This window comes from Hyla sarda, chromosome 11 (genome assembly GCF_029499605.1).
Source record: "Hyla sarda isolate aHylSar1 chromosome 11, aHylSar1.hap1, whole genome shotgun sequence".
NCBI lineage: Eukaryota > Metazoa > Chordata > Amphibia > Anura > Hylidae > Hyla > Hyla sarda.
The window spans coordinates 25,181,173-25,193,372 of record NC_079199.1 but is presented as its reverse complement, the minus strand read 5'-3'; the positions used below and the strand labels follow the sequence as shown (position 1 = coordinate 25,193,372).

At 41.6% G+C, this 12,200-nt stretch overlaps 1 protein-coding gene across 2 annotated transcripts in view; it reads right to left on the bottom strand.

Annotated features, from left to right (window-relative positions):
- Positions 1–12,200, bottom strand: part of LTK (leukocyte receptor tyrosine kinase) — a 214,678-nt gene that overhangs the window by 35,181 nt on the left and 167,297 nt on the right. For both annotated transcript variants that reach the window (XM_056545591.1, XM_056545590.1), the window contains exons 13-17: positions 11,318–11,468; positions 8,036–8,164; positions 3,877–4,033; positions 451–633; positions 207–305 (exon numbers count right to left, since the gene is read on the bottom strand). In XM_056545591.1, the coding sequence (XP_056401566.1) occupies positions 207–305; positions 451–633; positions 3,877–4,033; positions 8,036–8,164; positions 11,318–11,468 (719 nt within the window). The remainder of the gene's footprint in view (positions 1–206; positions 306–450; positions 634–3,876; positions 4,034–8,035; positions 8,165–11,317; positions 11,469–12,200) is intronic.

Sequence of the window (12,200 nt, the reverse complement as noted above, 5' to 3'; positions counted from 1 at the left end):
GACATAATGAGTGGGGTGTGCCGTGATGTCACAAGCCTCTGGCGCTGCACTCAATGCTCTAAATGAACGTCGAGTGCAGCAGGGAGATTGCAGGGGACCCCCGTGATCAAAAATCTTATCCCCTTTCCTTTGGATAGGGGATAAGATGTCTAGGGGCAGACTACCCCTTTAAGTCTGTTTGTGCTTTACAAGATAGGTGATCTCACCGGCCAAAGGCTGGAGAAACATTTCTCCAGATGGATTTATGAATGAAACGCCATCCTGGCCATCAGCAGAAATATCATCCAGCTGGGAAGCGTCTCCTCCTAGAAATAAAAGAGAACTATAGATAAACAGATGCACAAAATATTCCACATATGTCAAGGTCATCAAGTAAAAAATGCACCACTGTTATGTTTTTAGGTTTCTGAAATATACATTGACTGTACACACTTTATGCTATGTTATCACCTTTGTAGCCTCCTCCTCCACCTCCAGAAGTACATGGTCCTCCTCCACCACCAAAACCTCCATGGGTGTCCCACTGAAGGCTGGCTCTTGCCTTGTAGCATGACTGTCCTCCTTCTGCCCCTTCAATAAGAGATTTCCCAGCCCACAGTAGTTGAGTAATGTCATTCCAGCCACCGCCCCCACCTGTAGACAGTGAAAAATTATAATTAAAGTTAAACTTATGTACATTCCATCAACAATGTAAAATGAACACATGAAGTAGATGAAAATACATCCATGTCATGCACAATAAAATCTACATGAACGTATTAAATGGGAGCTGTGTGTAAGTGTCCATTGTTCCGGAATATCTAATCGGCATGTATCTATTTATTGATAATATCTAAAGGATGTGGTTATCATATAGAAATTATTAGTCATGTGGTTATAGAAGGTGCAGAACTAACAGTTCAGGCCATAGTGTTATAAGGTCACCCAAGATTCCTTCTCATAACAGTTCACTGATACTATTTCTGCATTGGGTTACCAAGACCAACAGTGCTCTAGTATAGAAGATAACACAATAAAGGAGAGTGCATGGTGTATAGTAGAGAACATAATAGAGGACAGTGCACTGTGTATAGTAGATAACACAACAGAGGACAGAGCACTGTGTATAGCAGATAACACAAAAGAGGACAGTGCACTGTGTATAGTAGACAACACAATAGAGGACAGTACATTGTATATAGGAGATGACACAGAAGAGGACAGTAGAGGAGATGACACAGTAGAGGACAGTGCACTGTGTATAGTAGATTACAAAATAGAAGATAGTGCACTGTGTATAGTAGATAACACAATAGAGGACAGTGCACTGTGTATAGTAGATAACACAATAGAGGACAGAGCACTGTGTATAGTAGATAACACAAAAAGAGGACAGTCCACTATGTATAGTAGATAACACAATATAGGCCAGAGCACTGTGGATAATAGATAACACAAAAGATGACAGTGCACTGTGTATAGTAGATAACACAATAGAGGAAAGCACACTGTTACAAAAAGATCTGGATAGGTTGGAGGTTTGGGCTGAGAAGTGGCAGATTCAACACTGATAAATGTAAGGCTGTGCACATGGGGTGAAAAGAAAAAGGACTTAAGGGTTTTAGTGAAGAGTAAATGTAGATGTAGAAATAAGTGTCAGGTAGCTGCTGCCAAGGCAAATAAAATCAGGGGGCATCTAAAGGGGCATAGATGTCCTCAACAAGGAAAACATTTTACCACTGTACAAATCACTAGTCAGACCACTCATGGAATTCTGTGTACAGGGCTGGGCACCAGTGTACAATAAAGATATAATGGAGCTGGAGAGTAATAAGGGAAATGGGAGGACTAGAGTACCCAGAAAGACTATTAGAATTAGGGTTATTTAGTTTAGAAAGAAGACAGCTTAGGGGCGTCCTAATAACTATGTATGAATAAATCAGGAGGCAGTAAAAGATCTCTCTCATGATCTTTTTATACCCAGAACTGTACACTGGGGCATCTTCCACATCTAGATGAAGGAAAGAAAGTTTTTACGGAGTTAGAACAATGATCCAGGGATTTATTCTGATCCATACAGAATTTTTATGCCTAAAATTGGAAAAAAAGATTCTTCCTCATGGGGCTTTTTGCCTTCCTCTGGATCAACACTGTAGTGTAAGAGGCTAAACCTGATGGACATATGTTTTTCTTTTGGCCTTACAAACTATGTAACCTCTAAAAGGTTAAAAGTGATTAAATATGCCCCGTCCTTTTCCGCTTGGAGCGAATTGCTGCTATATGTCTTTGGTAGCAGTTTATTACATTGTCCCTATGGTATTATTGAAGCCTCATGCTTATGGGGTGAAAGTGACCCTCTTACAAATGTTTAGAAGCATTACAATACACACGTTTGTATGTTCCTTCCACTCAAGAGCATGGCTTGGTGGACATACTGTATCCCCTGAGTGCTGGATGCCTATGGGGTTGCTGACAAGATACCCTGTCCCAAAATTCTTGTAAAATACAAGTGAAGTAATTGTATCTGAACAAATATTAATAACCCCATCTGTAACATATCACCCGCCCATCTGGTAATACTTCTCTACAGTCTATGAAGCGCCGGCCTTAACAGACAGACATAAATATTTCTGTAATGAAAAAACACTCTAAAGTATATGAGAAAATGTAGACATTAACTAGAAGCCGAGTGACCCAAAGGATCAAATACAGTCCTACCGTTCTGTAGACGTTTTTATTTTACACATTATTTTTATGTTACATCCTCTCTTCATATGACCGGGTTCTTTAAGGGACCCAGATGTCTGATAAATTGAACACACACTGTAGAACATCTGCAGAAAATTTCCTTTATCTTGACAGTTTAAATGTTTTCCAGTTATAATACTTTAGAGGTGAATGTTGGCATCTATGTATAATAATGATTGAAGCTCGATTTTTCTGATACAGAGCTCAAAATCCTCTGCAAAGAAGGGGTTAAATGATAACATTCTCTTTGCCTGCAGCTAACACTCATGGGAACTTAGAGGCATACTATAAACTTTCTTAAGTAGGGCTCCTGTATGTCTGGAAAATTTGGAGCCACCCTGGATGGGAATTCCAGATTCAACAAGCTTGATGTGTTCTACCCAGTATTCCATCTGGGGCCCCATAGTCTAAAATGGGGTGTAGCACCAGATCTATGGACAATTTGGTATAGTTACTCTCCTGTGTGGTTGTGCCAGGCTAATACAACAGGTATTACCGGAACCGGTTTACCCGCACTATAATCCCATGTATTGGGTTTTGTTGTGGTTAAACCAGCTGTCAGTTTCCCTTTAAAGGGGTTATCCCAAGATTTATCCAGCACTCAGGGGACACAGTATGTCCTTCAAGTTATGCCATAGGAAAAGTGATAACTAGCGGATCAGTAGGGGTCCAACCACTGGGAACGGAATGGCATGTTAGCTCAACCACATCTTCATTCAGTCCCTATGGGCTTTTCCACCACTGCTCCATTCAGTCTCTATGGGCCTTTCGAGCATAGCCAAGAACAGTGATTTGGCTTTGTTTGGAAGTCCCAAATGTACTAAATGGAGCAGTTGTGTAAAGGTCCACAGGGACTAAATACAGTGGTGGTTGGTCATCTTTGCGGCAACTTTATTCACTTTGGGGACAACAGTCTTCCGTTGTCATGATTAGTTTGACCCCCACAAATCAGCTAGTTACCACCTATGCTGGGTTCCCATATAGTATTTCAGTTAGTATGGTCAGTATTTTGAACCAAAACCAGGAGTGAATCCAAAAAACAGAATAAGTGGATGTGTACTGAGATTTACAAAAACCTTAAAGAGACATTAAATGTGATATAATAATAGAGATACTGATATATAGTAATTGACCACGGTCTTACATTACCTGCTGCTCCACTCTGTCCATTCAGCCCAGGAACCGCCATATTCCTTTCATATGTCTCCAGTTGTTCAAAGTCTGAAGAATCATATGGATCTTCTAAGTATGCTTTACCCCCTCCTCCTGCCCCCACCAATAATGGTATGAACACACCATTTACTTCCTTCAATAGAAACAAAACTGTAGAAATGTCACATATTAAATACAATTACCAAACAACCTAGCTCTTCTATTGATCACCATGGAGGTTCTCCTTAGTCTTTCATCAATAACCAAAGTGCAAGTGATTAGAAAGAGAATGTAACTTCGATGAACTGTAAATTCCTATTAATACATAGAAGATGAAAAAACATCTCTCTATTGGGCGCTCTGATGTTTTCATACTGATCTAATGAAGAGGGTTGTATCATTAGAAAGGCCCAATCTTTAAATTGCAGCGCCCAAAAGAGAGTAGTTTTTTCTGCCTATCATCTTCTGTCTCTGCGGAACTCTTCTCGGAGGATCCTGGAACCTTGTGGCCTGCACTATTGATCGAGTATACCCTATTTAGGGTGTTATGCGAAGTCCTATTGTGCACAAGGTGAGGACAATGGCTGAAACCTGTGCTTCACCCCTTCAGGGGTTACATCTATGAGGCTAACACACGAAGCGCCACTTGGTTGTCTTTTTTTCCTTTGTTTCACAGATATTTACAACTAAGTTTATGATTACCTGTAGTTTAGAAAATGAGGCTTCAAGGGGAACCCATCTAATTGAAAATGCAGTATAATCCGCAGGCACAGTGTTTAAGAACAAAAGGAACTAAGAAGACTGACATAGAGTTTATTGGGAGAACATATAATTTATTCATTTAAACTTCAGTTTATTCTAAGCTCAGGAGTCCAGTGGGAGGTCCTAATCAGTGATTGACAGCCCTCCCTTATGAGTGTGCATATTGAGACATATCTGTCAGTCACTGAGTGGGACGAACCACTGGACTCCTTAGCACTGAATGAGAAGATATTTAACAGAATAAAATATAAGTTATCATTTAAACTTCTGTTTATTCTGAGATTGGGAGTCCAGTGGGTGGTCCTAATCAGTAACTGACAGCCCTCTCTTGTGAGTGTGCATACAGAAATATCTGCCAGTCACTGAATCGGACCGCCCATTGGACTCCAAAGTCCAGAATGAGAAGAGATTTAACTATGACATGCCGTCCTCAAATTGGAGTGCGCTTTCAATGTAACAGCTTACGCTTAACAAATTGTGTAGATCCAAAAAAATAAAAATAAAATGAAGACAGGTTATATGGTACATATAGGACCCAGAAGCAAAATACACTAACCGGATAGTTCATGCATGACCCAATAATAATTCTGTAAAGCCTTTTTCTTCCACTGTAAATACTGAGATTGGGAGGACGTTATCATTCTATGCACATTTACCCACTTGGTGACTAGAAGGTAGTTTTGGTAATAGCTGGACAGCCACGCACTGTGGGCGTGGGGTGGGGGTGGGGTTTGTGGAATTTATCATTAGCGCAGATTTTTGCACAATGCAAAACCTGCTGAACAAGTGGATGGGATTTCCAGTTGCTGAGCGTAATTTATGATGTTGCGCACATAAATTTGCAAAACTTTTTGATAAATTCAGCGCACCAACCAGTAAATCTGCAGAGCAGACAACATGAAAATAGCACAACATTAGATAATAATTTTGGAGCAAGTAAATGTGAAAAACAAATACACTACACATACAATTTCATAAATTTCCCGCTAAACTATGAGATAGATATAAAATAAATAGATAGATAGAAGATAGATAGATAGAAAGATATGAGATAGATAGATAGGAGATAGATAGATATGACATAGATAGATATGAGATAGATAGATAGAAAGATATGAGATAGATCCAGTGGGGCAAAAAAGTAATTAGTCAGCCACCAACTGTGCAAGTTCTCCCACTTAAAAAGATGATAGTCCTGTAATTTTCATCACAGGTATACCTCAACTATGAGAGATATAATGAGAAAAAAATCCATAAAATCACATTGCCTGATTTTTAAAGAATTTAATTGCAAATTATGGTGGAAAATAAGTATTTGGCCAATAACAAAAGTTCATCTCAATACTTTGTTATATACCCTTTGTTGGCAATGAAAGAGGTCAAATGTTTTCTATAAGTCTTCACAAGGTATTCACACACTGTTGCTGGTGTTTTGGCCCATTCGTCCATGCAGATCTCCTCTGGAGCAGTGATGTTTTGGGGTTGTCGCTGGGCTGCACAGACTTTAGACTCCCTCCAAAGGTTTTCTATAGGGTTGAGATCTGGAGACTGGCTAGGCCACTCCAGGACCTTGAAATGCTTCTTACGAAGCCACTCCTTTGTTGCCTGGGTGGTGTGTTTGGGATCATTGTCATGCTGAAAGACCCAGCCATGTTTCATCTTCAATGCCTTTGCTGATGGAAGGAGGTTTTCACTCAAAATCTCACGATACATGGCCCCATTCATTCTTTCCTTTACACGGATCAGTCGTCCTGGTCCTTTAGCAGAAAAACAGCCCCAAAGCTCGATGTTTCCACCCGCATGCTTCACAGTAGGTATGGTGTTCTTTGGATGCAACTCAGCATTCTTTCTCCTCCAAACACGAAAAGTTGAGTTTTTATCAAAAAGTTCTACTTTGGTTTCATCTGACCATATGACATTCTCCCAATCCTCTTCTGGATCATCCAATTACTTTTTTATTAAACTTCAGATGGGCCTGGACATGTACTGGCTTAAGCAATGGGTCACATCTGGCATTGAATGATTTGTGTCCCTGACAGCGTAGTGTGTTACTGATGGTAGCCTTTGTTACTTTGGTCCCAGCTCTCCGCAGGTCATTCACTAGGTCCCTCGTGTGGTACTGGGATTTTTGCTCACCATTTCTGTGATGATTTTGACACCACGGGTTGAGATCTTGCGTGGAGCCCCAGATCGAGAGAGATTATCAGTGGTCTTGTAGATCTTCCATTTTCTAATAATTGCTCCCACAGTTGATTTCTTCACACCAAGCAGCTTGTATATTGCAGATTCAGTCTCCCCAGCCAGGTGCAGGGCTACAATTTTGTTTCTGGTGTTCTTTGCCAACTCTTTGGTCTTGGCCATAGTGGAGTTTGGAGTGTGACTGTTTGAGGTTGTGGACAAATGTATTTTATACTGATAACAAGTTCAAACATTTGCCATTAATACAGGAAACGAGTGGAGGACAAAGGAAATTGTTAAAGAAGAAGTTACAGGTCTGTGAGAGCCAGAAATCTTGCTTATTTGTAGGTGACCAAATACTTATTTTCCACCATAATTTGCAAATAAATTCTTTAAAAATCAGACAATGTGATTTTATGGATTTTTTTTTCCTCATTATGTCTCTCATAGTTGAGGTTATACCTATGATGAAAATTACAGGCCTCTCTCACCAAGTGGGAGAAATTGCACAATTGGCTGACTAAATACTTTTTTGCCCCACTGTAGATTATAATATAGATAGATAGACAGATATGAGACAGATAGATAGATAGATAGATAGATAGTAAAAATGATCTCTGCACAGCACCCAATGTAGAAAAATGTGAAATGTCAAAAATTTACATTTTCTTGTCTGAAGCAAGTGTGCCTTTGGCCCAGGCCCCAGATTCTGCATGCACCAATTTATGGACATTACTAACTAATGGGTTGTGCTGTTTTTCTTCCTTTTCTAGACAGAAAGCTAGATAGATAATATAGATAAATAGATAGTTATTGGATAGATAGATTATGAAATATAAAGGATTACTGTGGTGCAGGAAAACCTATCCCCCAACGGGTCCAACCGCTGAGAATTCCCGCGATCTCCTGCACGCCACCCCTGCTCTCCCTAGGAACAGAGCGTGTCGACCCCCGCAGGAAGCAGCGGCCAACACCCCCCTCAATGTATCTCTATGGGGTGCCGGACATACACGAACGCTGTATCTCTGGCTCTCCCACAGAGATACATTGAGGGGGGTGTCAGCCGCTGCTTCGTGCGGGGGTTGACACGCTCTGTTCCTAGGGAGAGCAGGGGTGCTGTGCAGGAGATCGCGGGGGTCCCATTGGGGATAAGTGTTCCTGCACCACAGTACTCCTTTAATCCTCTTGATAAATAGCAATGAGATAATTTCCTCACCTTGAATATGTAAGTAGCTCCCCCACCACCACCTCCTCCTCCAGCCCATTCTGAGAGGGTTTTCTTCTCTCCGTATTCATCCTCAATGATGGAGGACTCTCCCATGCATATTTCTTGGGTCTTATTATTCTAGGATATTGAAAGACGCCAATTTAAACTCCTGTTGCTTATATAGCACCAACATATTCTGTAATGTTGCACAGAGATTATCACCATTCCCTAACTAAAGAAGATTAAAAAAAAGGCACTTCCCTGGGGCAGGGTTTGCCAACCAGGCAAGGCTGTCCGGGCATGCTGGGAGTTGTAGTTTTGTGACAGCTGAGGGCACTCTGGTTCAGAAAACACTGCCCTAGGGTAATAATATGAGGCGTGTATCATGCCCCCCACCATAAAGCCAAGTGCCTACTAACCTCAATGGGTTATGCTATTAAGTCACGCATAATAGTTGCAGTATGCCTCTCTGAATTCCAATTCCACTATGTGTAATATGAATGCGGATGTAAAGAGCCAAAAGGAAATACTGGTTTGTTTACCAAGGGAAGCCGTCTGACAGTAGAAATAAATCTACAAGATCCAAAACTGCTCTTTGTATTCCCTTTTTATTTCCAGCAAAAGTAGCAAACTGGTCAGGGGTATTCCAGCTCTGAAAAACGTACTTGATCTTAAAGGGTACCTCTCATCAAATAAACTTTTGATATATTTTAGATTAATGAAGGTTGAATAACTTTCCAATAGCATGTTAATGAAAAATATGCTTCTTTCTATTGTATTTTTCCCGATCAGTCCTGTCAGCAAGCATTTCTGACTCATGCTGGAGTCCTAAACACTCAGAGCTGCCAGCCTGCTTTGTTCACAGCCAAACAGGCTGTGAACAAAGCAGGCTGGCAGCTCTGAGTGTTCTCCTTTGTGAACAAAGCAGACTGGCAGCTCGTAGTGTTTAGGACTCCAGCATGAGTCTGAAATACTTGCTGCCAGGACTGGTAGGGAGACCCCTAGTGGTCATTTCTTCAAAGTGGAAAATTAAATCGAAAGAAGCATATTTTTTAATAACATGCAATTGTAAAGTTATTCTGCATACATTAATCTATAATATATTAAAAGTTTTTTTTGATGAGAGGTACCCTTTAATAGTTGTCTGATTTCGGGAGGACCAACCTCTGGGACCCTCCGTGATCTCTTTTGGCTAAGAGCTCTGGCCCCCACCATCTGAGATGTACTAGTTTCGGCAGGGACGACTGGCTCAGCCAATCACGACTGAGACGGGACATTGGTGTGGCCGGTGATTGACTGAGCGGTCCATCACTGCTGAGATGAGTCTGTCTCAGAAGGTCAGGGCCCAAAGCGCTTAGTGGGACCCCTTGCGATCTCCTGCATAGTGCCCCGGCTCTCCGAGAGGAGCGCGTGCTGGCGACAACACACTCTCCATTAAGTTTTATAGGAGCTCCGGAGATGCCAGAGTACAGCACTCGGGTCTCTTTGGCGCTCTCATAGAGTATGGATGGAGCTTTTGCCGTCCCCAGCACAGACTCCTCTCAGAGAGTTGGGGTGCCGAGCAGGAACCCTGTGATAAGACAATTATCCCCTTTCCTGTGGATAGGAGATTAGTTACTTTTCGCTGCACAACCCCTTTAAGGCCGGGTTCACACCACGTTTTTTGCAATACAGTTCCCGTATACGTTTTCAATTTGAAAACCGTATGGAACCGTATTGAAAACCGTATGCATTGACTCTCCATTGAAAACCGTATGCCAAAAGATACCCAAGCATACCCAAAACCGTAGCCTACCACGGTTTTTGTCCGGGTGAAAAAAACGTATTGAAATCGATTGCTTAGCTCAGTGTTTCCCAACCAGGGTGCCTCCAGCTGTTGCAAAACTACAAGTCCCAGCATGCCCGGACAGACGAAGGCTTAGGGTGCATTCACACCACATTTTTGCAATACAGTTCCCGTATACGTTTTCAATTTAAAAACCGTACAGAACCGTATTGAAAACCGTATGCATTGACTCTCCATTGAATACCGTATGCCAAAAGATACCCAAACATACCCCAAACCGTAGCCTACCACGGTTTTTGTCCGGGAGAAAAAAACGTATTGAAACCGATAGCTTAGCTCAGTGTTTCCCAACCAGGGTGCCTCCAGCTGTTGCAAAACTACAAGTCCCAGCAGCTGTCCGGGCATGCTGGGACTTGTAGTTTTGCAACAGCTGGAGGCACCCTGGTTGGAAGACACTGGCTTAAGGTGCATTCACACCACGTTTTTGCAATACAGTTCCCGTATACGTTTTCAATTTAAAAACTGTACGGAACCGTATTGAAAACCGTATGCTTTGACTCTCCATTGAATACCGTATATGCCAAACGATGCATCAGGTTGTGTCTGTTTTGCATCCTGTACGGTATTGTCTGTTTTTTCCCCGTACCCAAAACCGTAGCCTACCACGGTTTTTGGTCCGGGTGAAAAACTGTATTGAAACCGCATACGTTGTTTTTTTTTTAACATGGGAGTCAATGGGAACCGTACAGAACCGTATGTGCATACGGTTCAATCCGGTTTGCACCATACGGTTTTTTACTTTGCGCATGCGCAGTGGACACCAAAAGTTTTTTCTTGGACAAGTGAAACTTTATTCATAATGGAGTGAAAAGTTAAAAACGTATACGTTGTTTTTTTTTTTTTTTAACATGGGAGTCAATGGGAACCGTACAGAACCGTATGTGCATACGGTTCAATCCGGTTTGCACCATACGTTTTTTTACTTTGCATATGCGCAGTGCACACCGAAATTTTTTTCTTGGAATTTCAATCAAACAAGTGAAACTTTATTCATAATGGAGTGAAAAGTTAAAAACGTATACGTTTTTTTTCTTAAAAAACGCATGCTACCAGACAATTTTTTTAAACCATATACGGGTTAAAATTTGTACACACGTTTTGATACAGTTTAGTCCGGTTTTGAGGAATCCGTTTTTCATCAAATACCTGATAGGGGAACTGTATTGCAAAAACGTGGTGTGAACCCAGCCTAACGCATTTCAAAATGCAAAGCAAATTTCCTTCCCTGTTTCCACTGAACACGGAGTTGATACGTCTTTCGGCTCCATTACTGAATCTACCTTGGTATAAATTGATAGATGGAGCTTTTCTCATTTTACCATTTGTCTTGATAAACAAAACGGATGAAATCTGTCTAGGGCCCTAATAGTGAGTGACAGATCTAATGCTAAGTAAGTAAAACCTCTATATAATATATATATAATTCTATATAAATAAACATTTACCCCAGGACACGCATCTTCGCCTTGCTGGCCGACTAGGATATAGAGAAGCTCATCTTTCTCTAGGTGAAACACGCCAGACATGAAGATGCCATGATAACGCTTGTTGTGGTTTTTGGCTCCTTTACCTCCTGCTGCTCCATAGGCAGATATTCTGGAAAAAAAAATAAAATAAGAAAAAAATAAATCTTCTAAACTGTTGCTTAGTTTTTCTGTACTTAAAGGGGTATTCCAGGAAAATCTTAATCCTTCCAATAATTATCAGCTGCTGAAGTTGAGTTGTTGTTTTCTGTCTGGCAACAGTGCTCTCTTCTGACATCTCTGCTTGTCTCGGGAACTGCACAGAGTAGTAGAGGTTTGCTATGGGGATTTGCTTCTACTCTGGACAGTTCCCGAGACAGGTGTCATCAGAGAGCACTTAGACAGAAAAGAACAACTCAACTTCAGCAGCTCATAAGTACTGAAAGGATTAAGATTTTTTTTTATAGAAGTCATTTGCAAATCTGTTTAACTTTCTGGAGCCAGTTGATATATATAAAAAAAGTTTTTTCCTGGATAACCCCTTTAACCCCTTAAGGACCAAGGGCGTACAGGTACGCCTTTGCTCCCTGGTACTTAAGGACAAAGGGCGTACCTGTACGCCCGTGGGAATTTCGGTTCCTGCCGCGCGCCGGGCGGGGACCGGACCTGGGTGACTGCTGATATCGATCAGCAGGCACCCGCGCCAATGCCCAGGGGGGTCATCAGACCCCCCCATGTAGGCGATCGCCGAAAATCGCAAGTGAATTCACACTTGCGATTTTTGGCTATTCCGGTGATGCGGGTCACGTGTGACCCGCTGACCCGGAGATACAAGGTGATCACCCTCTGTATCTATGGGGAGGTG